Raw genomic sequence first — 26,812 nt, 5'->3', positions numbered from 1 at the left:
ACTGTGACTGCAGACACGAAATTAAAAGACACTTGCTCCTTGGAAGAAAAGTTATGACAAATCTGTACAGCATATTAAAAAGCAGAGACATCACTTTGCCAACAAAGGTCTGTATAGTCAAAGGTACAGTTTTTCCAGTAATCATGTACAGATGTGAGAGGTGGAGCATAAAGAGAGTTGAGTGCTCAATTGATGCTTTCAAACTGTGGTGGTAGAGAAGACTCTTGGATAGCAAGGAGATTAAACCAGTCAGTCCTAAAGGAAACTCAACCCTGAATATTCATTGGAAGGACTGATGCTGAAGCTGAAGCTCCAGTACTTTGGCCACCTGATGCGAAGAGCCAACTCTTTGGAAAAGACTCTGATGCTGGTAAAGACTGAGGGCAAGAGGAGGAAGGGGTGACAGAGGATGAGATGGTTGGATGACATCACTTACTCAGTGGATATAAGTTTGAGCAAACTCAGGGAGATAGTGAAGGACAGGGAAGCCTGGCGTGCTGCAGTTCATGGGGTAAAAAAGAGTCAGACACAAGTTACTGACTGAACAATTCATTCTTTCAATTTTTTTTCAAGTGGTTCAGTAACGAACTCATTGGCCAAAACATAAGTAATTTCAATTTTTTACGTGAAAAATGCCATTGGTATTTTGAAAGGGATTACACTGAATGTATAGATTGCCTTGGGTAGTCTGGTCACTTTAATAATACTGATTCTTCCAATCCAAGAACATAGCACATATTTTCACCTGTTTGCATTGTCTTCAATTTCTTTCATCAGCATCTTATAGTCTTTGAAGTAAAGGTCTTTTGCCTTCTTAGGTAGGTTTATTCCTAAATATTTTATAATTTTTGATGCAATTATCAATGCGATTGCTTCTTTTACTTTCACTTGTTAGTGTATAGAAATGTGACAGATTTCTGTACATTAATTTTGTGCCCTGCAATTTAACTGAATTCATTGATAAGTTCTAGTGGTTTTCTGGTGGCATTTTAAGGATTTTCTATGTATAGTTTATGACTGGCATCACTGACTCAATGGACAGAAGTTTGAGTGAACTCCAGGAGACAGTGAAGGACAAGGAAGCCTAGTGTGGTGCAGTTCATGGAATTGCAAAGAGTCGGACACAACTTAGTGACTAAAGAAAAACAACAAGGATGTATAGTATAATGTCATCTGTAAATAGTGAGTTTTCTTTCTTTCTTTCCAATCTGGCTTCCTCTTATTTCTTTTCCTTCTCTGATTACTGTGGTTAGGACTTCCAAAATTATATTGAATAGAAGTGGTGAGAGTGGGCATGCTTGTCTCTTTCCAAATTTTAGAGGAAAATAAAGAACTTTTCACAGAAGTAAACAGCTCTTCACTATGAGTATGACGTTAGCTGTGGGTCTGTCATATATGACCTTTATTACATTGAGGGAGACCTCTTTGCTTACCTTCTGGAGAGTCTTTTTTTAATCACAAATCGATGTTGAATTTCATCAACAGCCTTTTCTTCATCTATTGAAAAGATCATATGATTTTTATCCTTCACTTTGTTAATGTGGTACATTACATTGATTGACTTATGGATATTGAAAAATTATTGCATCCTTGGGATAAATCCCACTTGATCATGGCATATAACCCTTTTTAATGAATTGTTGGATTCAGTTTGCTAGTATTTTGTTGAGGATTTTTGCATCTATGCTCATCAATGATATTGGGCTATAATTTTCTTGTTTTGTAATATTTTTGTCTGATTTTGGTATCAGGGTAATGGTGATCTCAAAGAATGAGTTCAGAAGTGTTCTTTCTTCTACAATTTTTTGTAAAAGTTTCAGAAGTTTAGGTGTTAACTCCTCTAAAGAGTTTGGCAGAATTCACCTGTGAAGCCATTGGTCCAGATTTTTGTTTGCTGGGCATTTTTAAATTACTAATTCAATTGCCTTACTGGAAATTGATCTATTCCTATTTTCTACTTTTTTTTCTGGTTGAGTTTTTGGAGATTGTACCTTTCTAAGAGTTTGTTCATTTCTTTTAGGCTGTTCATAGCAGTCTCTTATGAGTCTGTTATTTCCGTAGTGTCAGTTGTAACTTCTTTTTCATTTTTGCTTTTATTGATTTGGGACCACTCCCTTTGGAGACCTGGGTTTGATCTCTGGGTTGGGAAGATCCCCTGGAGAAGGGAAAGGCTACCCACTCCATTATAATGGCCTGGAGAATTCCTTTGGGGTAGCAAAGAACTGGACATGACTGAGCCACTTTCACTTTCCTTTTTTTTTTTTTTCCTCAAAGAGTCTGGCTAAAAGTTTATCAATTTTGTTTACATTTTTCAAAGAATCAGCTTTTATTAATAGTCCCATTGACCTTTTCTATTTTTTTTGTAGGCTCTATTTCATTTATATCTGCTCTGTTCTTTATTTCTTTCCTTTTACTAACTTTAGGCTTCATTTGTTTTTCTTTCTCTAGTTCCTTTAGGTGTAAAGTTGGGTTCTTTATTTGATATACTTCTTGTTTCCTGAAGTAAGTTTGTGCTGCTATAAAATTCCCTCTTAAAACTGCTTTTTCTGCATCCCACAGGTCTTGAATCATCATATTTTCATCTGTCTCTAGGTATTCTCTAATATTATACTCAAAATAAACTAAAAATTGATTAAAGATCTAAATGTAAGAATGGATACTATAAAATTCCTAAAAGAAAACACAGACAGAACATTCTTTGACATAAATCACAGCAATTTCTTTTTGGATCCTTCTCATAAAGTAAAGAAAATAAGAGAAAAACAAAACAAATGGGATCGAATTGAACTAAAAGGCTTTTGCACAGCAAAGAAAACCATTGACAAAAAGACAACCTACTGAGCAGAAGAAAATATTAGCAAATGATATGACTTATAAGGGGTTGGTATCCGGTATATATAGTTTATACAATGCAACATCAAAAATAACAACCCAATTTTAAGAAATGGCCAGAACTGAACAGATATTTTTTCAAAGAGGAAATGCAGATGCCTAAACAAGTGCATGAAAAGATGCTCAACACACTAATCACCAACGAAATGCAAATAAAAAGCACAATGAGATATCACCTCACACCTGCCAGAATAGCTCTTATCAAAAAGAACACAAATAACAAATGTTGGTGAGGATGTGGAAAAATGAGAACTCTTTTACACTGATGGTGGGAGTGTAAACTGGTGCAGTCACTGTGGAAAACAGTACGGAGGTTTCTCCAAATACTAAGAATAGCGCTACCTTCAGTTCAGTTCAGTTCAGTCGCTCAGTCGTGTCCGACTCTTTGCAACCCCATGAATCGCAGCACGCCAGGCCTCCTTGTCCATCATCATCTCCCAGAGTTCACTCAAACTCACGTTCATCGAGTCAGTGATGCCATCCAGCCATCTCATCCTCTGTCGTCCCCTTCTCCTCCTGCCCCCAATCCCTCCCAGCATCAGAGTCTTTTCCAATGAGTCAACTCTTCGCATGAGGTGGCCAAAGTACTGGAGTTTCAGCTTTAGCATCGTTCCTTCCAATGAACACCCAGGACTGATCTCCTTCAGAACGGACTGGTTGGATCTCCTTGTAGTCCAAGGGACTCTCAAGAGTCTTCTCCAACACCACAGTTCAAAAGCATCAGTTCTTCGGCACTCAGCCTTCTTCACAGTCCAACTCTCACATCCATACATGACCACTGGAAAAACCATAGCCTTGACTAGATGGACCTTTGTTGGCAAAGTAATGTCTCTGCTTTTCAATATGCTATCTAGGTTGGTCATAACTTTTCTTTCAAGGAGTAAGCGTCTTTTAATTTCATGGCTGCAGTCACCATCTGCAGTGATTTTGGCAGTTCTACTCCCAAGTATGTACTTGCAAAAAGCAAAAACACTAATTTGAAAAGATACCTAAAAGCATTATTTAGAATTGCCAAGATATGGAAACAATCTAAGTGTCCACCCACAGATGAATGGGTGAAGAGAATGTGGTATACATGTATAATTGAACACATTCAGTCATAAAAAAGAATGAAATCTTGCCATTTGTAGTAACATGGATGAAACTGGAGGGCATTATGCTAGTGCAGCAAATAAGACAAAGACAGATACCATATGATATCATTACATGTGGAATTAAAAATTACAACAAACTAGTGAATAAAACAAAAAAGCAGACTCACAGATATAGAGAACAAACTAGTAGTTACCAGTGGGGCAGGGGCAACATATGGGTTGGGGAGTGGGAAATACAAACTATTGGGTATAAGATAGTGTCAAGAATGCATTATATAATGTGAGGAATATACCAATATTTTGTAATAAGTATAAATGGAAAGTAACCTTTAAAACTGTATAAAAATTTTTAAATAAAAAAGCAAAAAAAAAATCCCTTTGCCACTAATTGTTGATCTTGTTTAGATATACTTTTCTAGTTTCCTTACCTATAAAATAGGCAGAAATAGCAATCATGAATTTATATACAGCACAGTTAATTCTGATTACGCTAACATTTTTTATTTTAAAAGTGGCTTAATGAATTGGAGTTTATACTTATATGGCTACAAAATCAATATATCTATCCAAACAGTCAAATTACTATGATAAAAACCAGGACCTTAACACTTTTGTTCTTATATTTGGAGAATGAATGGAAAGAATGTCTCTACTAAATCATTGGTCACACAGATCCACAAAATCTCTTACACTAAATATCAACCAATGGCCATGAACTCCTAATGTGTTATGAAATAACTTTGATCCTAGGGACAAAAAAATCAAGAAGACCTTCCAAAGATGACAACCACTGAATTAGAATAAAAAACATGGGTTCTGAAGCTGGACAGAAAAGCTAAGTGTATGCCTATTTCTCACTGATTGGTCATATAGATGTAGCCAGAACATAACTTCCTATAAAAATGCTCAATTAAGTGAGGGAGGAAAAATATCCTTTTGTTTCTTATAAAGGAGATATCTTCCCTTTAACAATTCACTAGTTTAAAAAAAATCTCTAGCACTGAGGAGTTACGATAAAGAGACAAGCTCCTAAACAGGGTTGTTTTTCTGCACACTAATGAAGTTCATAATTTAATTGGAGAAATTATTAGACATATTCTCTCCTTATAATGGTACAAATCTCAAAGGAAAATGAGCTGCTAATAGATATATTCTCTTTATAATTCAAGAAATCCTCAAGGATTTAAAAAATATACTCTGAATCAGAATGGCATTCTGTTGTCCACTTAACATGGATTCATACCATAAATCTTTATTTTAAGCGTTTTCACTGCAGTTAAGTAGCAATGCTTTGTATTGTTTTTTATTTTTAAGTATGGCTATTAAGTTTTTCATCTGAATGCTCTCATTTATTGAATTTCATTTTCTTTTGAAAAGAAGAGGAAATTAAAATGAAAGTTTTGGGAAGGTATAATGCTTAAATTTACTTTGAAAAAAAAATTCAAGGGACAGAATCGTTGCAAATGTATGCAAGCTTACTATATGAAAGAGGCAGCACACATTCCCTACAGTCCCAGCAGACAGAATGTGGACTAATACAAGAAGTGAAAAGGAAAATTTGACTGCTCTCAACTGAAAGATAAAGTTTCTTAAATAAACTAAGGTAGTTGGCTATTTCCAAGTTTATTCATTAATATCCGTGTATTGTTTCAGTGTTTGATGATGTCTATTAAGTGCAAGTAGTTGCAGGTATTAAAGGTCTATGGAAAAATATGAGAAAAATTAATATTGAGAAAATTAAGTTCATTTATTTTCTCCCTCAGAAAATGAGCAACTATCATAATTTTGTTTTAGCTGTAAAACACTTAGATCTAATACAATGTGACAAATCAGCCCAATCACACATTATAAACTTGGTAAAATGAAATAAGTAGTTCAGATAAACGCACTGCAATCTGGTGTAATGAAATTCAAGTTTCCTTCACTATTTGAAACCAGGGGGTTCCTGTGAAACCTTTCATCAGCTAAAAGGTCAATACATCTTGCTAACAGATGCATGGAATAAACTGAGATAGAGCACAGAAACTCAGAGACCCAGATCAAAACTGTGGAGCCTTGATGCTGAGATGATGAGCCTAGTTCCCAGGGAAGGGGCCTGGTGATGCAGCTCTTACCAGGCCGCTCACGGTGCATGCCGCCTTCAAAAGGGCTTGCGGTGGAACAATCCCTAAATGCTACTTTTGCTCTTCTCGTTTTTAATAAAGGTAAAAATCCTCTTCAGACTCCTGTTGGTTAGCAAAAACAGATATTAACATAGATCTTCTGTAAAAAGCAAAGTGGGGATAACTGTACTGGGTCACAAGTCTTGGAGAGGTGGCTTCCAGAAGATTCTAAGAAGGATACAGCCACAAGACGTATTGGTTCATTACTGCCATTTAAAGACGGGTTTTGGTGGTGGGGGCAGGGGGTGCGGGGCACAGATATTCTGGGTTTTCTATGTCTATTGAGCTTGCTTCAGGCTAGCGTGGCTACAAGATCATAATAGAAAATATGAAGTTTGTAAATAGCAACCTGATTTTGTTACGTTATCATGTATAGGATGTTTAAAAGAAGGTTATGGAACTTGTCGGGTCCTCAGTTTTCTCACCTATAAGATAGAATTAATGGCACCTGCCTCACAGGCTACTTGTAAGAATTAAAGAAAAGGAGGGGTCTGACAAGAATCTTAGAACCTACGTGCTGTACAAATGTAAAGGCATACTACTTAAACATTAACGGGGGAATTAACTCATTCCCCTCTTTTCTCATTTCCTTCTGTTTCTCAGAGTTTTTCTTAATTTCTTTTAAAAATTATCTCTTGGGGCTTCCCTGGTGGTCCAGTGGCTAAGACTTTGAGCTCCCAATGCAGGAGGCCTGGGTTCAATCCTTGATTGGGGAACTAGATCCCACATGCCACAGCTAAGAATCTGCATGCTAAAACTAGGACCTGGTGCAGCCATATAAGCAAATAAATAAACAAATAAATATATATATATTTTAAATTACCTCCTACATGGCAGTACTCCAGGGAGTTCTGTAAATGTTCTATAAATGACGATGGTGTTGGTTTAGTCACTAAGTTGTGTCTGACTCGTGCAACCCCATGGACTGTAGCCCACCAGGCTCCTCTGTCCAAGGGATTTCCCAGGCAAGAATACCGGAATGGGTTGCCATTTCCTTCTCCAGGGGATCTTCCCGCTATAGGGATCAAACCTGTGTCTCCTGCATTAGCAGGTGAATTCTTTACCACTGATCCACCTGGGAAGCCCTTATAAAAGTCATGTATAGTTATAAGGGAAAACACTTATCATATCAGTGTCATCCTTTCCCTAAACTTCAACCATCACATGTAAAGTGATAATTTTCAAACCTACATTTCTAATACAAACCTCTCTCTGGGACACCAGGGCAATATTTGCAAATCCTTTACTGAACCCTCCACTTGGATCTCTTTACTAAAGTCTTTCCTTCTTTGAAATCTGATTGGTTGCCAAGTCCTATTGACTTTGTAAGCAAATATTAAACCCTTATACTCTGATGGCTTTTTATGGAATTTGGAGAACTTTCACAGACTCCATTTGAGCATCAGGACTTGCAGTCACAGTTGCTCCACAATTAAGCAATGTTACAGCTCTCCTTGTCTCACTCTGTATTTCCTTGTTAATATAGCCACACGGGATCATCCTTTAACACCACTGCCTTGAATGCTTCTCACCTATACTTAGTTGATATATTAGAACCCATATAATCTTAGGTTTCCTGTGACATGGGGAACTCAGATACCAAGCTGCAGGAATCCTTCAAGGCTTTTGGAGATGCTAAAGGTCCACAGGAAGAAGACAGAAGAATGTCCCCCAGAATTTGTCCACTCCACCAATTTCCCACTAAATGGAGTTCCTCAACATGCTTTGTTGTTGTAAAGCATAATTTGTAACCTAGGATATTCATTCTGCACTGGCTGCTTGGCATTCTAAGTTAAGGCACATATTCAAGATATCACGCAAGTGTTATCCTCATCAAAGCTTTTGCTAGGCTGCCCAGATTAAGTTAGTATTTCTTGCTCTGTTTCCAGGGCACTTTACACACTTACCCAGTAAAAGCATTTAACCCAAACTGTCATCATATTTTGTTTCATGTCTGGTCCCCTTCTGGGTATCAGTTCCTTGAAGGCATTGACTATGCCTTCTGCATCTCTGTATAGCCACTGTCTAGCCCAGCATCGGTCCCAGGGCAGAGGTAAAGTCTTTTTGGGTAACAGAAAGAAGAAAGGTATTATAAAAGTGGAGTCTGTTAAGCAGTACCAAAGCCCAATAATAATCAGGACTAACTGGGAAGAATGGACAAATGCCAGGTCAAACGTGTCAAAAGCACCCTTCAGGATGCCTCTCACAGGAGAAGTGAAGAGTAAATATTTTAGTGGACTTATTCAAATTGCAGCTAGGAAAAAGAGTAGGAGAACTTGTAGGATAAATGTAAGTCTTTTATAATTGGCAGAGCACTTTTGTATTACATGTGTTTTTCAAATTATTTGAAAAAAAAAACTGTAGAATGCTCAGGTGCTTTTATACTTTTAAGTTTCCACAGGTGTTTCTACTTACCTAACATCACAGGTTTGTGCACTAACCATCTGAAAGCCTTCCTTCAAGAAAGTGAATTTCAACCACACTTTGTCCCAATTAGACCAAATACAACAGCAGTCATATTTTATAGTGAGGGCTTATGAGTATATCTTATTGTTTCTGAGGTAAGAGTAGAGGGGGGCCTTTCTCACTCCTGACACCTAAAGAGAATACTTCTGCCCCTGGACTTTTCAAGCTCCTGAGATTAGGCAGGGAGGCTGTGGTTCTAAGCTGGGGCATCAGTGAGGGGAAGAGAGCACCCAAAACTGTGTAGAAGTGGAGCTTCTGTGTGAGTGCTCCCTGGCTCCTTTCTGAAAGATAGATGGAGGCATAGAGGGCAACGTCAATTCTGTAAATAGCAACTGACAGCCAACTGCCTATAGAGAGCTTGGGTAGACCCTGAAGGGGTTAAGAAATGAGTAAACACCACTGAGAAAAAAAATATTGATAATTATGTTTAGGAATATTGTGTAACAAGGCAAGTAATGGAGCTATTCATTAGTGTTTTCTACCACTGAGGAAAGTTCTTACAATTCTATGCTAAATCTCTAGAGGCTGAAAAAAAAATTTTCTATTATCTTATATATGATACATTGCTGACAATATATCTTACAAAACAATGAACAGATTGTCCAATGATCATCGGTGTTTCAGACCGGACCATTATTACAGTAAATCACATTACTTCCTTGAAGCTCTTCACCTCAAAGAAACAAAAATGCTGAATTTATATTCTATAAAGTCTATCTATCTGAGAAATATAATGTGTACTTTTTGATTAACTTAAATCTATAAAGTTTAGACAGAAACAAAACACTTACAAAGCAGAACTTGCAATTGTGTAACTAAGAATACATTTTGGACATTATCTGTATTTAATCAGCCTGGGCATTTAACTCTCTGTCTGTATAAAAAAGATGTTCAGAACAAACGTCTACTCTTCACTTTTCCTCTCACCTCTCATCTGGGTAGATTTTATTTATGCATTAGATGACCTTTTTGGCCATTAGAACCATCTTGCTTCACCAGTTAATTAACACAAGTACCATAATTTAATACAGTTAATGCTACTTGATGCCCTTTAATGTACTTTCCATTAGTAATATTATTGTAGTATTACCCTGTAAATTAAAATGAGATCAAGACTAAGAGAGCCACTCTTTAATTAAGGTACTGGCACACTCCTCTATTATTCACTAGAGAAAATCACCCTGATTTACTGAAGCAGGACATCCATAAGTCAGAATTAGTCCATGAAGATTATTAGGTTTATTGAACAATGGAAGTAACACAGAATCACTGAGAATGCCAACAGCCATGTGTCTTCTTTTTCCTCCATTATCTTAATAAATCACACAATAAGATGGAGTAAATGGAAGCCAAAAAAGTGTGGGCAAAAGAGGAATAAAATTTTTATGATGTGATTACAGTTGTTGTCACCAGTGAAACTGGCATCAGATGTGTCACATGCTAGAAAAGAACATAAATGCTATACCGGTTTAGTAACAATCAAAGCATCATTTTTTATAGCAAATTATACTCGCCAGTATAAAACATAAAGGCTGTATACACATGTGCACAGGAAGTAGAGGAATGGAGTTCATAGTCTTCAGTCAATTTGAACAAAGACACTCCACTGTTTGTGTTTCATAGCTTAATATTTCAAGCGGAAAAAAACCTGTAGTATTATATGTCCACTATTGTAAGGAAATTTACCCATTTTCCCCAAATAACCCATGCCAATTCTCACATTATGGTAGGGGTGGAGGGGGCGTGACAGATAGAAAAATATCTATTATCATGATCAGACACAGACATGTAAAAGGAAGTTACACATTGCAATCTCATCAAGGCTGGAGAAGAGTGGGCTGAGGGAAGCAAAGACTTCAGTTACATTTTGGAAAGCTTGTATTTATAATATTCTTGAAAAGAAACTTTTAGAACTTTATTTTAGAGATGATCAATTAATGTTCAATCCCTCTATAGATTATTTACTCTGCAGGAAGAAGAAAACTCAGGATTTTAGTCCAATGGGAATTTTCTACTCTATACTAGTTTCTTTGCTGAAAGGGCTGTGAACCAGGCAACAGCTTAACAGTCCCCTTTGGTGGCTCCATCTTCCTTACGTAACTTAGAAGCTGGAGACACGCCTGAGCCATCAGGCTTAGTTCTTTAGTCCCTCCTCTAAGACTAAAAATACCCCAGCCATCTGGTGCCTAGCACAGTACGTGCCAGCGTCAGTTTGCCCCGAGGAGTCTGGACAGAGTTTGGAAGGGACAGAGTGGGACATTATGGAAGGGGCTCACCTCTACTGCACCTTTCTCTTTTGCCCAGCTGCTTCCCCACCAGCTCACAGCTGACTGGTGAACAGGAAAAGACAGAGGTGAGTTCCAGAGAAGGGAGGAGGGCTTCTCCAAACTCCTCAGAACCACTGAGAGGCAGCTGAAGGAGAGTACTAGGATGAAGGCTAAAAGATAACTGATAAATCTGATGGGATTCTACACTTCTACCATGGCACGTTTAAGTGACTGACCCCAGTGAAGAATGTACAAAAATGCCTTTAGCTTTAAAATATACTTTACACTCTTGACTACTCAGAGGAAACAAAAATAAATATCTAATGACAGAAATAAGGCCCAACAATGGTTATTTTCTATCCAAGAACATCACAAGACTGCCTTTTTTATAAATGTAAAATGAAAGTTTTAGAGAAGTTGGACTATAAAGATTTTGGCTTAGATAAAGGAGTTCTCAAACTGTAAGTAAACTGACCTCGGTGATTCTACCTAACAATATAGATGTTATACTGGGATTCACATTCAAATATCAGCTTATTAATTTAGCAATTATTCTTGTAGATAAACAGAATACCTGTTACTTTGTTATGGCTTGCTATTATTAACAATATCAACATCAACTATTTTTATAGATTACATGTTCCCAAGAATAAGATACTGGAAACTGATATTGTGCTAAAATGCTCACAAGTACAATAGCTGCTTTTTATTATAAATCACAAGCTCATATTTAAGGTCATAGCTCCACACTGCTCTCTCATTATACCCTGGTAATATATGAACCCTAGAACCCACAAGCTCAATACTGAACCAGTGGATACTTCTTTCAGAATGTTTCAGATTTTGCTCTAAAGGTAACTTCACCAAACTTCACCAAGCCTCGGTTAAAAGTTTTTAAAGAGGCTCCATAGCTAAAGACTCTTGACTCTTCCAGGAGAAACGTGAAGCTAGAACAAAGCTGAGAATAGGTGGCCATCAGTTCCTGCTACTCTCCATAAGCAAGATTCCATAAGGTAAAGTCTCTTTGCCATTGTACTGAGCTCATGCCCATCAGCTCATTCTGTATGCCCACTATGGCCCTCACTTAGCAGCAGTGACCATTTCATTCAGTGCACAAGTATATAAGCACTATCACTAAAGGTGTTTGAGAGAACTCTCTGAAAGCCCAGGGAGTCTCAACACTTCTCTAGTCTCCGAGGACTCAGCTGCCATAAGAGATGCTGGAAGCCAGTAAACTTAATGAATCCTGACTTGTTGTTTAGCTAAACCTACACAATATACGCACTGTTTATACATATGATTAAATAAACCTACACAGTTAACTAAAGCTACATGATATATGTACTGTTTATATTTGTATTGTCATATATTTGATTTAAAGCTCTCGGCATTTTTAGAATGATTTTTGCTCTGCTTCACATTTCCATTTTTCCCATTGGGCTCTGTACGCCACTCTTATATGTAGTTTTCCTACCTCATCATCTCATGCTTCAGCTCCCATCAGCTGGTTATTCTGGTAATATGCCACATAAAAATTAGGTTGAAAATCTCTGTTGGTGGTCTTGGTTCTCATTATTAAAGTTTTTTATTTAAATGTCTTCAAAGTCCTTGGAAACCTGCTCAACTGTGTCTCTGGTATATTATCAAATCAAAGACATACCTGACTGTAAGCATTAATGCATTTGAACTTTGGTCAGTCTATAATAGTCCGACAAAACAATATGAGTCAGCCTGACTCATATTTTAAGTGATAGCTTAGTGTTTTAAAATAATAACATCTGAAACGCTGAAAAGTAAAGGTTTCCCCACTTTAACAAATGCAATGTTTCCTAAATGCTTTTGGTTCTGATATAATAAATGTAAAGAGATATAATTTTCACTTTCAGAACTTTTTAAATACTATATAACAAAACATAAACAGAGAGTTGCACCATGCTAAAACCCACTCTTGAATTCAGAAACAACAGTAAGATGTATTTCCTGTTTTTCCGTTCCTTTTACAGAGACGTTGGCTTTGTTGCCCTGGCTTCCTTACCTTAAGGACTTAAACCACCCCCTGACCTAGAGAGTTCCTTGGTCTCAAGTAAGATGCTTTTCTTTTTCTTGTTTTTTTGCCTTTGGTTTAAATGCTATGAAATCCCACCAGGTTCAGGATCAGTGACAGCAAGTCTGGGATCACAAATTACTGCTGAGTTAGAAGGGTTTCAAATGCCTCAGAACCTACCTCTAGGCCGGTGTTCCTGAGAAAATCTTGCAATAGAAAGTGACAAACGTCACTCTACAGCTGTGCAACCAGCAAACTGGCCTTTTCTTTGGAAACACCCATTCTCATTCAAGCCAAACAACTGTTTTCTTACCTTCCGTGCACTTTTATGTCTGAGATTGCGTAAAAGTAGCGTGCCAAGTGTAGCTCATCTACAAATATTTCCCCGACAGCGGGTCTCAAAAGCCTTATCCTCAGGTCTGTGACTGTAAAGAAATCTCTGAGTTTCTTGGTTGTATCCAGTTGTCCGTAGAGGGAAGCCATATTGCGTAACCAAGGTCCGGCAAAAAATGCGAACCTGTCTTTGATTTCAAAGTGGATGATTTTGCTATTTGTCGTATAACCTGTGGAGTACTCTTCAGTGCAAATGATTTCTAAGACCGTATGCTGTGATAAATCCTTCACGGATTTAGGATCCATGTGAAAAGCATCTAAGCAGTCTGTGGCATAATACTGATACGGCTGCCACGTTCGTCCATAGTCAAGAGATTTCTCCAGGATCATTTGGTCTGGACGCCCTGATTCAAAGGTAATAACTATGTTGTCTGTTAGCTCGATAGTTTTGCTCCAAGACAGAGTGATGTTAACCTGGAGAGGCTTGGGATACTCTTTCCAAGTAGCAGACTGCCAAAAGGTGGAGGGATGTCTTCCTTCAAAGTCAAACATCAGTTCAGGTGGGTGTGCCAGTTCTGGGGTACTTGCATCACACTCATTATTGCACATGTAGGGGTTGCCCTATGGAAGAAGAACAAAAGAGGGTGCGTCAAAACACTGCTATGACACAAGTCTTGCCACATTGCTATTACTGAGTAGGAGGCTAGGAGAAACAGGAAGTGGGGGGAAAAAAAACTTTGCAGCAATCATTTTTATCTGCCATAACTGGATTCTCCTCTTTAATAGCTTAAAAAAAGAGAGAGAGAGACAATATGGTAATTTTATTGTCTTGTTTCCTTCCATGATCTTTAAGAAATGAAACAGTTTATTTATCCCATATGTGTTAGACCCATAATGTGATCCCAGAAGCACAAAAACACTGAGCAACTAACAGCTCAATACTTCCGCATCCCCTTAGAAAGATGCTATAGAAAAGCAAGGAGATTCCTCTGTGCCTCAAGGGCGTTCCTCAAGAGCACAGTTTTTTAAAAAGTCATTTTTCAAGTAAAGCTTTAGAATTTGCAATGAACCATAGATTTGTTTGGGAGACAATACCCCCATACAACATTCAGCTTCTTTTCGCTTCACCTCAAATCCATCACTCTTAATAGGGTCTCTGCTTCATAAAGCTTGCTTTTAAAGCATTTACTTTGTTCACCACAAATCATTAAAATGTGGTACACTCCAGGCTCTGGGGCTTGGTCCAAACACCTGCCATCCCATTAGCTAGAGGCAAGGGGATTGTTCAGGAAAGACTTTGGGCGGGGGTGTGCTCCAACTTATCAGGACAGGAAAAGCCAGCACTTTAGGTTTTTACAAATAGTCACAGTCACTTGATGTGTTTACTCTGTGCTGGCCCACAGTGAGCTCTCCATGGATGTTAGCCATTATTATTATTTTCTTTCGCACAAAGGCTAATTCCTTCACATTCCACTCCAAGAAGAAGCTGAAAATAAGTCTCCTTGTCATATCACAAGTTATAACACCACTTACGTGAAAATGGCTGCTCTCAGGTTTCATCAGTAGACTGATACTAGAGCAAACAATTGGCTTCCCAATTTGGGTTTCATTTTGTGTTTTTAAAAAATGGTATCATTTGGAGTCAACTCTTCAGGTATTTCTCTGTTATCCTGTACCGGGTAATTTTACCCATGGATGGGTAAAAGATTCAATCCTCTGACATTGTCCTTAGGCTTTTTTTTTTCTTTTTTCTTTTTCATGAACTAGGAGCTTTCCATCATATCTACAGGATACATAAGCTGAGTCTCAAATAATGAATTTACACTTTAGACATCGATGCTCAGTTACTGGCTGACTCCTTTGAAATATGAGATGAACATTGGAGACTTGCTTCGGCCTCCCTAGAGGCAACTTCCTCCTACCTAGTCAGCTAAAACTTTCACTCTCTCTTTCCCATTAATGCAACTGAATCCTAAAGCTGGCAACAAGTTTGGGGGTCTGAGTATAACTGAGAAGGGGCAGGAGAAAGGAGAAAAAGTACATTATTTGAGGAACAGAACTGTTTTAAAAATATATTCAAGGCATCAGTGATAGTGGAAATGTTTCTGTTCTCTCTAGAATTTCAATATCCTATTCCTGATCCCAGCGTCTGTGGCACTATTTATAGTATCCACTTCAAAATGAGCCAAGGGGGGGGGGAAATAAGTTTCTGTTCCAGGTGGAATAAATCACCAAATTTATTATTATTTAAACTCTTTTAAGCATACCAGAGAGCCAAATGCATAGCTCTGCAAACTGGCAAAGACTTTTTATGGAGGGCTATAAATATTGTGGAATCTGTCAGGATTTATAAATTCTAAATATATGGAAATGCACATTTTACTGGAAGGGGTCAGATTTACACAAATCACACCTTCATTTGAAATTTACTGAAAAAATATGGTCACTTCAAAATTTACCAGCATGTAGCCATCTGCACAATCATTAACATGGATGCTACCACCTTTCTCCTGACAAAAGTGTCTTCATCTGAGGTCAAGGATACTGAAACACAGGAAATCAACTCTGCGGGATACACCAAAGTGAGTTATCAGACATTTGTATTAAGTCTTGTTGAAAGACAGCATTTCTTCCACTTCCATTCAGATACACAGAGCTTCTGAGATGGGGACAGGGTGCTGAGACAAAAAATAAAAAAGGCACAGCTAGCTGATTCTGGGTATGGTTCAGTAATAATAAGCCTGTCTTAAAAAATATGCTTGAAGACATATAGTTAAAAATCACTCATTTCCACCTCTGATAAAAGGTGTTGACAATATCTTGTATTTATTTAGCATTTATGGATCAGTTGCTTTACATGTATTATCCTGGATAATCCTTTTCATCTCTATCTTACAGAAGAGAAAACTGAGGCATAGAGAAGTGTTAAGCAACTTGCCCAAGGTCATATAAGAGAGTGAGTGGTGGAGCCGGAACCCACTTTCTCTGCACCTGATCTGGCCCTTTCACCTCCTAAGTCAATGTAGTTCCCTATATGGAACCTAGTTATGGAAACAAGAGTAGGCTGGCAGAACCGAAGAACCTATGACCAAGCCTCAGGTCTTCTTGCCTTGGAGAGCCCTAATGAGCATTATCATACCTCTGAGAGGCCTTGATATTAAGAACCTTCCTTAGCTTCATGCACTACCGAATTTCAGAAACTTATTTGACCATGGAACTCTTGTTTTAGCAATCCCTACTTGTATACCACATAAGTAGAGTTCTAGAGAGCATCCTTTGAGATTCTCTGCTTGTATTACTCTTAAAATTGTAAACACATGGATGGGATCCAACCAACAGGGCACAACCTAAAGCTTTAGTTCTTTAATGAAGATGTAGCCAAATCTTGCACTCTTTGCTTCTGTTCCAGAGTGACATGCTTCCACTTGGGCTGAGAAGACAGCGAACCCAGGATAAATGCTTACTCTTACATCCAATTGTCAGCTATCAAAATGCATGCTGGGAAGAGGGGAAATTTTCATTTCTTTGCACTGATTTGGTGCCTTAGACACCAGAAAAATTGAGAGAAAAGCTGTAATTATTGACTGCTTACAGTATTACTATATTTAAGGCACTTGCCTTGGCTCTCAGGATATAACAGTAAACAAATCTAAGTCCTTGCTTTTAGAATAGCTTCCATCTTAGTCAAGGGAGATATACTAAAAAAAAAAAAACCTGATATATAATGCTTTATGATGTTACATGATGATAACTGCTATACAGAAAAATAAAGCCAGTTGGAGGAGAGAATGGTGTTGGAGAAAGGATACTGATTGTAATTTTATACTGGGAGGTGAGAGAAAAATCTCACCTGAACAATACAACATTTGAGCAGATTAAGAGCAATTCCCAGTTTACACAGGAGATAATCAGAGGTTAACCAAAATGACAATTTCATACTTCATATGACTCTACTCCTAGTGATAATTTTAGCAGCACAACGATTTACTAAAATAATTCAGTAAACAAATCATTTCAAATGAAAAACTACACTAATGAATGCAGATACCAAAACCCAAACATAAAAAATTGAACTATTCGTATTTCATAGCATCCATGCTCCTTTAGGAGATTAATGATTTGGTGACCATTAAGAATTGATGCTTTCAAGTTGTGGTGCTGGGGAAGACTCTTGAGAGCCCCTTGGACTGCAAGGAGATCAACCAGTCAATTCTGAAGGAAATCAATCCTGAATATTTATTGGAAGGACGGATGCTAAAGCTCCAATGCTTTGGCCACCTGATGTGAAGAACTGACTCATTGGAAGAGACTCTGATGCTGGGAAAGATTGAGGGCAGGAGGAGAAGGGGGTAAGAGAGGATGAAATGGTTGGATGGCATCACTGACTCAATGGACATGAATCTGAACAAACTCCAGGAGATAGAGGACAGGGAAGCCTGGCATGCTGTGGTCCACGTAGTTGCAAAGAGTTGGACATGGGACTAAGTGACGGAACAACAACAACCTAACTTACTAGCGATAATGACATTGACAGAAAATTAGCTGAGGGGAAAAAAAAAGTCATTCTGGTTCCCTAAGAAGAAACCCTGCATGTTAGGTGAGAGAGGGAAAGAAGAAAGCCAAACCTGAAAATCTTACAATTCTAGAAAGACAAAGCTGGAGGAGAGATTATATGCTAAAACATTTAGTGTAAATATTTCACAAGGGTGTGATCTGTACTGTTGTTACAGAGAATTATCAACATGAAAACAGTTGCTGTTAAAGGGATTACATTAATTAAAATTTCAACTATTTCAACCACACCTTAATCCTAATACAATCAACAATAAAATTTATATAAGAAAAACAACTTCTTCCTACTTGCAAAAGCAAAGAACACTTCTAGCTGCTAAATCTAACAGATTCAGGCATTTACAAGTGTAAGTAATTATTTTGTGGCCAGCAGGCAGTCTTAAATAGATCTTAATTGAAGTCGTACAAGGAACAGATCCTTAGATGATTGTCTATGGACAAAGCAGAAAATATTTATGGCTGTGCTGATAATATTTACACCATTAAGAAATGTCTAAATAATTGAACAGATACTGCTGCTAAATATTCAATATTTGTATAACAATTAGAAGACTGTGATGCTTAACTTCATTTAAAAAATAATGTAATATTTTACTACTGAGGGAAATGAAGGTAGTTATTAATTAGCACTTTGTAGCCAAAGTGGAATGCTGTTACTCTTCTTTAATGTGTTTTCAGAACTTAGAGGAATAAATAAAATTTTAGATATGTTCTTACTGTTTCTATGGACAGAAGTGTCTTCCTTCTGTTAGTTCAGTTCAGTTCAGTTCAGTCGCTCAGTCGTGTCCGACTCTTTGCAACCCCATGAATTGCAGCACACCAGGCCTCCGTGTTCATCAGCAACTCCCAGAGCCTACCCAAACTCATGTCCATTGAGTCGGTGACGCCATCCAACCATCTTATCCTCTGTCATCCCCTTCTCCTCCTGCCCTCAATCTTTCCCAGCATCAGGGTCTTTTCAAATGAGTCAGCTCTTCTCATCAGGTGGCCAAAGTATTGGAGTTTCAGCTTCAACATCAGTCCTTTCAATGAACACCCACGACTGATCTCCTTTAGGATGGACTAGTTGGATCTCCTTACAGTCCAAGGGACTCTCAAGAGTCTTTTCCAACACAACAGTTCAAAAGCATCAATTCTTTGGCGCTCAGCTTTCTTCACAGTCCAACTCTCACATCCATACATGACCACTGGAAAAACCATAGCCTTGCCTAGACAGACCTTTGTTGGCAAAATAATGTCTCTGCTTTTTAATATGCTGTCTAAGTTGGTCATAACTTTCCTTCCAAGGAGTAAGCGTCTCTTAATGTTATGGCTGCAATCACCATCTGAAGTGATTTTACAGTCCCCAAAACATAATGTCAGCCACTATTTCCACTGTTTCCCCATCTATTTGCCATGAAGTGATGGGCCCAGACACTTAAAAAGAACATCCTTTTACCTAAGATCTACTAGACCGTTTAGAGTTTAAAAAAAAAAAAAAAGGAAATTCTATATAAGCAGTATATAATGTAATACTTGTGGTTCCTACCATTGTGAACTTAGTTTTTCAAGCTTAACCTGTTGGCAAACTATTGGGAATGACAGTTGGAAATATAGAGAATCCTCATGGGAGATTTGTTACAAACCTGTAAATTTACATGCCACGCAGGCATGTGCTTACAAGTGGCTATGCGAAGCATTTGGGTTAACACGTACATGGATCGTGAGAAACACTGAGAAAGAATGGCCTAGCAACTATTTGCCTCTGGCTCATTCTTGTTTGTTTCACTGGTGACAGTGGAAAAAACAAACAAACAAAAAATGGCACAAAAGCCAGGGGAGCAGAAACTGCTGCATTATTCTGGGCTAGCACTCCTGACCTGTTTCCACTGTGATTCTGAAATGGACATCAGTATGGTCAAATGGCACACTGGTAAAGAATCTGCCTGCCAATGCAGGAGACACGAGAGATGTGGCTTGGATGCCTGGTCAGAAAGATCCCCTAGAGAAAGAAATGGAAATCCATTCCTGTATTCTTGCCTGGAAAATTTCATGGACAAAGGAGCCTGGTAGACTACTGCCTACAGATTCGCAAAGAATTGGTCCTTCTGAGCGAAGGGGCATGCACACGCACATATACACACACACATATGGCTTTGCCAATGCAAGGTTTTCAAAGGGTAAAGACACCAGTAGCACGGTCCATGGCTCAGCTCTCAGAGAAACAGACCATGAACAGCATGCTTTAGCTGCTAGGCTAGGCGATCACCCTCAGGAGATGGCTTCTTTTTCTCCTCTTTCAATACAGCTCACTGGGAGCCAAGCAGGACATTTTTTGGGAGGCTGGTGATTGATCTCTTTATATCAGAGGGGCAATTTTTGGTTGGGGGGATTCCCCACTCCCAGTCCCTTCTTGGAACTTCTTGGTCTTGGAACTTCTGGATTCTTCCTTGGCTCTAATAAAGGGGAAAGGCCCCTTCTTTATGACTTATGTGATGAAACCTGGGCAACTCTGAGTATGGGAGCTTATGTAGTCATGCTGAGTTAGTCATGCTGAGGTTCTCTCTTCAGGCCATATAGCTTTGTTACTGACATTAGGGAGAACAGAGAGAAATCAGAAGTAGTGGCTTCCCAGATGGCGCTAGTGGTAAAATACCTGTCTGACTATGCTGGAGACATAAGAGACATGGGTTTGATCCCTGGGTTGGGAAGATCCTCAGGAGGGGGGCATGGCAACCCACTCTGGTATTCTTGCTGGGAGAATCCCATGGACAGAGGAACCTGGTGGGATACAGCCCATGGGGTTGCAAAGAGTCAGACACAACTAAAGTGACTCAGCACACATGCACACACAATCCAAGATAGTGGATATCTTTTCCCAGAAATCTGAAAGATAAATATCAGTGCCACCAATACTGAAAAACACTTGATGACCACAGCTATGGGGATAGACTCTATGTCCTCAGATGGGAAAAACTCACGAGACAGTGTGTTTTTCCAGGTGTCCATTGTTCCTTTGGAAACAAAGGGCAGGGATTTCTTCAAATGGCAATGCAGTTTCACTTTGTAACCTGCCCTATTGATTGGCAGGGGCCCTAATGTAGGGCTTATACATGGTAACAAGATAGCTTGAACATTATCCTGGGACTGTCTGATATCCTGGGACTGTCCCAACTAAAATGTTAGGTAACAGCTATTATAAAAGTACCTGTGTATTTGGGGGAACATGAGTCCCAACTCTGAGCGTGGGATACAGGATAAAGAATTTTATTTTTGTAACTCTGAAGTTAAAAACTGACTACTCCAGTTTCTAATGGAAGCCCTTACTCATCACAAAGATTCCTCCCTGCCATTGATACGGGCTTAAGGCCTGACTGAAGCTGTTGCTTGTTTCCATCTGCTCACTGACAATTCTGCGTGTGGACTTTTTTACTCAGAAATAAAGACAGGAGGGCTTAACCTTTCTACAAGAAGAATGCTGCAAGCCATATCACAGATTACGGGCCATAATAGACACCTGTGTAAATCCCCACAGAGGATTATGGTTAGGGTTTTCAAACTGGTGAAGGCTGCAGAGGTTAAAAAGACCAAGTTTCTAAGAAGGAGCCAATAAAATTCTCAAGCCACAAACCACAAAAATGGATTCATATATAGCATCTAATTCATTACTTGGTATGTACTGAAGAAGAAATATATAGAATCAAGTGGGTTTGAAAGTTAATGTCTACAGAAAAACACTGTAGTAAACTGATATTATAGTAGGTAAGGCAATTGCTTTTTCAATTTTATTTTCTTAATAAATACTACTGAAAAACCTTTGGTACAATATTTTTGCCTTACAAATAGTCTCAAAATAGACCAGAACACAGACACTTAAATTTTAATAACACAAAGCTGAAACAAGCTGTCAACAGTTTAAGTAACTTAAGAGAAACAAGGTGAGCAGAATACCACAAAGGTAGGAATGTTCTGCATCCTGATACCATCATCCATTGTGAGAATTAGTCTGAAGATTCTCAATCTTGAAAGATCTGATTTGATCTCACAAACTGCTTCATTTTTCTCTTACATTGAGAAAGCAAATCCAAGATCTGCTTGACGCCCATCTTCTGAAAACCATCATCTTCAAGAGAGTAGAGGAAGACCAAAGTGCCCTCTGTTGAAGAGATCACTTAATTGTCACTGGTGGCAGGGGATCTTTCTAATGTGACACCCAAATGTGACTGGGTTTCGGTGAGTCTATTCTGATTTTTCATACTCCTTATTTCTTTCAAATGCCCTCCTTCCAAGTTCGTTAGCTGTTTACTGTGTTCAGTTCAGTTCAGTCGCTCAGTCGTGTCCGACTCTTTGCAACCCCATGAATCGCAGCACGCCAGGCCTCCCTGTCCATCACCATCTCCCGGAGTTTACTGTGTACCATTGCTATTTTTAAAATATTGAAAAAAAAATATTGCAGAAATACTGTAAAAAATAATTTTAAAATATTGTAAAACACATTATTAAGACAATACAATGTTTACAATTTAGTAGTGAAGTTTAGACCTAAACAAGCAACAAAATCACATGTTTCTCACATCAGCTCCTCCTGCCTTTAGAGAGAGCATCGGGTGTCCTTGAGGGTCAACAGTGTCACTTATGACCCTGTACAACCTCCTGGAGTTTCACGCCTTGGTACATAAATAGACATATTTTTGTATTAAAAACAAACAGACATTTAATGGAGTAAGATGCAAAAATAAATTTGCAAGTGTTTCTTTTTTAGGAAAGAAAACAGAGACCTTTCATGCTTGTAACAGACTTGGAGGTAGGTGTCAAAGACCATGGAACAAGAGTATGAAGGAGGAGGAGTCTAGGGGCTCAGCTGGGTGATAATTTACTCACTCCAACATCCTTCCTGCATATAAAACCACTCTGTAGTGGTTGCAGCACCACAAGCTTTATTAAGACTGAGAACTGTGGCTTAAACCATCTCATCAAATTCCAGCCTGAGAATATTTGCTGCTCCAGGGGCCACAAAGAGTCGAACATGACTGAGAGACTGAATACCACCACCAATGTTAACCAAGGTAGTAGTCTTCATATACTAAAATCTCCATGGTTTTTTTAAATTTTTTTACTTTACAATACTGTATTGGTTTTGCCATACATTGACGTGAATCCACCACAGGTGTACACGAGTTTCCAACCCTGAACCCCCCTCCCACCACCCTCCCCATATCATCCCTGTGCACCAGCCCCAAGCATCCTGTATCCTGTATCGAACCTAGACTAGTGATTCGTTTCTCCATGTTTTTTTTAAAGTGAATTTGTAATTCTCCTTCCACCATGTCATAACATATACTATGCACACAATGCTATATAAATTTTAAGTTGTATAAGAAATACATTAAGTCTAGTCCCACTCCTCAGGAATTTGGTTTCAATATATTGGGTTGGAACCAGGAACGTGATTTAACAAATATACTAGATGATTTTGATGCAGATCCCCTCTGGATCACACTTTGATAACGCTGGTGTATTAAGAACCGACATTCTAGGTTAGAGCGGCCTACGTTTGATTTCAGCTCTAACATTTAGTTGTTACATAATTTTGAACAAGCTACTTGCCTTTTTGAGCCTTGAATTCTTCTTTAAATTCATATAATAATACATATTCTATGATGTTAATTTGAAATAAAATTACATAAGTGTTTAGCATTTCCTTGACATGCAATGAGTGCTGAATAATTATTAATAGTAGCTAGCATTAACCATGCTCCTCCCTCTGTATTCCTTGACTCTGAGAATGACACAAAATTTTCCATTTCTCAAAGAGGAAACCTGGGAACCATTTTATATTTTTCTCTTTTTCTTCAATTTGTTCACCAGCCAAGTTCTCCAGATGCAATTCATCACCACAACATTGTTCATACTGCCAATGCTGTCCTTAGGTTTTTTTTTTTCTTTAATATTTTAAAATTTAAAAAATATTCTTCTTCTGAATTACTGTAATAGATTTTTATAATTATATCATCATCTCTTTGTCATATATTTTATTTATTCATTTATTTACTTCGGTTTTTGGCTATGGTGGGTCTTCGTAGCTGCGTGCAGGCTTTCTCTAATTAGTGGCAAGCAGGGACTACTCTTCAATGCAGTGCGCCAGCTGCTCACTGCAGTGGCTTCTCTTGTTTTGAAGCACAGGCTCCAGGCATTCACGCTTCAGCAGCTGCAGCCTGTGGGCTCTAGAGCACTGGATCAGTAGTTATGGTGCATAGGCTCAGCTGTCCTGTGGCATGTCCCATCTTCCCAGACTAGGGATTGAACTGGTGTCCCTTGCATTACAAGGTAGATTCTTAACCACTGGACCACCAGGGAAGCCCAGAATTACAGTAATAGATTCTTAAATATTCTCTCTCCATGGTACGGTTATGTAGTTCTCTTATAATCTATTCTCTACCTAGCTGCTATAGTAATCTTTCTAAAATCCAAAACTGACTGTATCACACCTCCTCTTAAAGCTCTTTAATGGACTTCCCATTACCTTCAGGAGTACAATTCAAATTCCCAGCTTTTAAGATCGTTCAAGATCTGGCCTCTGTAATTTTTATTTCGTAACTCACACAAGTTCATACCTCATAAGTTGAACGTGCCAACCTATGAGTATATGTGACTACACAGTGGACCATATGCATTTTTATATGACTCATATTAAATTCTGGTTGCTTATTTTTATGTCTCCTCCACAAGAGTTCTATGAGAACTGGTACATAAGTGTGCAACAAAAATTTATGGATCAAAAGAACATAAGGAAAGCAGAAAAACAGGAAGTCAGAGAGGAAACAGAATAAATTAAGTAGATTTAAAGTTTGGAATAAGATTTGCTCATAGGTTGGTGATTTGGGATCAAACAGATAACCAAGCTTTAAGAACGTCCCAGCTCCCTAAGTTGTAGATAGAATTTGTTTGGTGTAATACACTGTATCCAAAAAGAATAAAGCCAAACGAAAAACAGGGTCCAGCTCCAAGTGCAGTATGCCTGTGTGTGATTGATACAGTTACTGGGACTTCTGGTGAGGTTGGAGGACAAAGACAAATGGCATGAGCTGCAATTATGTCCCAGTCTTTTCCTGGTGTTCATTTGATCTTCATTTTTCTCCATCAGTCACAGTAGTATTTCTCCTAGTGACTTTACAGCCAAGGATTTCTTTTCCTCACCTCATCTTTCCTTACTTATCCAACCCACAGCATTCTTCTAAGTATACAGGAGTAGCTAAATACCAAGAGTTTTATTTCTTTGGGGACAGTTATGGAGAACAAAATAAAACTGAAGGAAGAAGCTGCAAAAGAGATAGTTTTAAAGAGTAACTTTAAAATACGCAGGCATAGAAGTACCTCAGTAGTGCAAATCCTTGAAAAAATGTAAGATGTGTAAAGGTGGAAACTGTTGTCCAACTTTCTTGTTGTCTGATAAGAAAGCACACATATTTTGCTGGAAAAGAAGGAAGTGGTCTTTATTTAACTTGCTACTGCTTAAATGGCTCTCCTAATTACAGAAATCCTTCCAAACTTCACTTCCAAATCAATAGTTCTTATTATGAAACCAGAAAGTCTCTGGAACTGACCTAAAGTTAGGTGAGTCTATTTCCAATGACATCTAGAACAGGAACTGAGATGTCCTTAGAAATTGTGGAATGTCATGATAAGTACAGCACAGCACATTTGATAGCGAAAGGGGGAATGAACTGGAGATTGAGAGGCACAAGGATCTGCAATGAAGTGAATAGAAAGGTGATGCAAGATTCTACAGAAATTAGATTGACTGAAAGTGGAGAAAAAAAGAAAAAGACAGAATCATTGGTGACACCAAGGTTTAATGCCTGGTAAAAAGTGAAAATGTTGGCAATAAGGTATCTATCTACAACTAGTAAAGATTTGCCCTCTATCACTGCCTATCCCAGCAGAGTTCCATTTGCAAAATGTTAGTTTGAAAGCTAATGTAACTGAAAACTTTTTAAAATGCCATAACGATTTTTAATTCATAATGTTCAACAAAATATTTTCAAGTTCTCCATCATCAGTTGCTAAGTCATGTCCAACTCTTTGTGACCCCATGAACTGCAGCATACCAGGCTTCCCTCTCCTTCACTATCTCCTGGAGTTTGCTCAAACTCATGTCCATTGAGTCGTTGATGCCATCCAACCATCTCATCTTCTGTTGCCCCCTTCTTCTTTTGCCTTCAATCATTCCAAGCATCAGGGCCTTTTTCAGTGAGTTGACTCTTCACATCAGGTGGCCAAAGTACTGGAGATTCAGCTTCAGCATCAGTCCTTCCAGTAAATATTCAGGGTTGATTTCCTTTAGGATTGAATGGTTTGATCGCCTTGCTGTCCAGGGGATCTCAAGAGTCTTCTCCATACCACAGTTCAAAACCATCAAATTTTTCTCACTCAGCCGTCCAACTCCCACATCCATACTGTCTGCCTGCTGCTGCTGCTGCTAAGTTGCTTTAGTCGGTTCCGACTCTATGCGACCCCATAGACGGCATCCCACCAGGCTCCGCCATCCCTGGGATTCTCCAGGCAAGAACACTGGAGTGGATTGCCATTTCCTTCTCTAATGCATGAAAGTGAAAAGTGAAAGTGAAGTCGCTCAGTCGTGTCCGACTCTTAGCAACCCCATGGACTGCAGCCCACCAGGCTCCTCCGTCCATGGGATTTTTCCAGGCAAGAGTACTGGAGTGGGGTGCCATTGCCTTTTCCGATACTGTCTGCCTACTTCATTACAAATCCAGCTAGTCTGTTTCCCTCAAATATCCTTCTTACACATTATTCTAGTTTGGAAAATAAAGACCCAAGAGTCCAGAAGGCAAAACAGAGCCCTCAGGAGCCAGTGCAAGGAGTTGTAAATACTCTTCAGGAGCTAAGTGGAACCAACCGTATTTTCAACAAGAGACTACTAGAGCTGGGAACTGCACCCCAAGGAATGAACAAGTTATGTTACCCTTCCCAAAGCAGTCACAG

At 38.6% G+C, this 26,812-nt stretch overlaps 1 protein-coding gene across 7 annotated transcripts in view; it reads right to left on the bottom strand.

Moving 5' to 3' along the window:
• NTNG1 (netrin G1) overlaps positions 1–26,812 on the bottom strand; it is a 371,518-nt gene that overhangs the window by 149,147 nt on the left and 195,559 nt on the right. For all 7 annotated transcript variants that reach the window (XM_069573650.1, XM_069573646.1, XM_069573647.1 and 4 more), the window contains exon 3: positions 13,239–13,879. In XM_069573650.1, coding sequence (XP_069429751.1) covers positions 13,239–13,879 — 641 coding nt within the window. The remainder of the gene's footprint in view (positions 1–13,238; positions 13,880–26,812) is intronic.

The sequence above is a fragment of the Ovis canadensis genome, chromosome 1 (genome assembly GCF_042477335.2).
Source record: "Ovis canadensis isolate MfBH-ARS-UI-01 breed Bighorn chromosome 1, ARS-UI_OviCan_v2, whole genome shotgun sequence".
NCBI classification, from domain to species: domain Eukaryota; kingdom Metazoa; phylum Chordata; class Mammalia; order Artiodactyla; family Bovidae; genus Ovis; species Ovis canadensis.
Note: the sequence above shows the minus strand (reverse complement) of the source record. Positions and strands in the feature narration are given on the sequence as shown.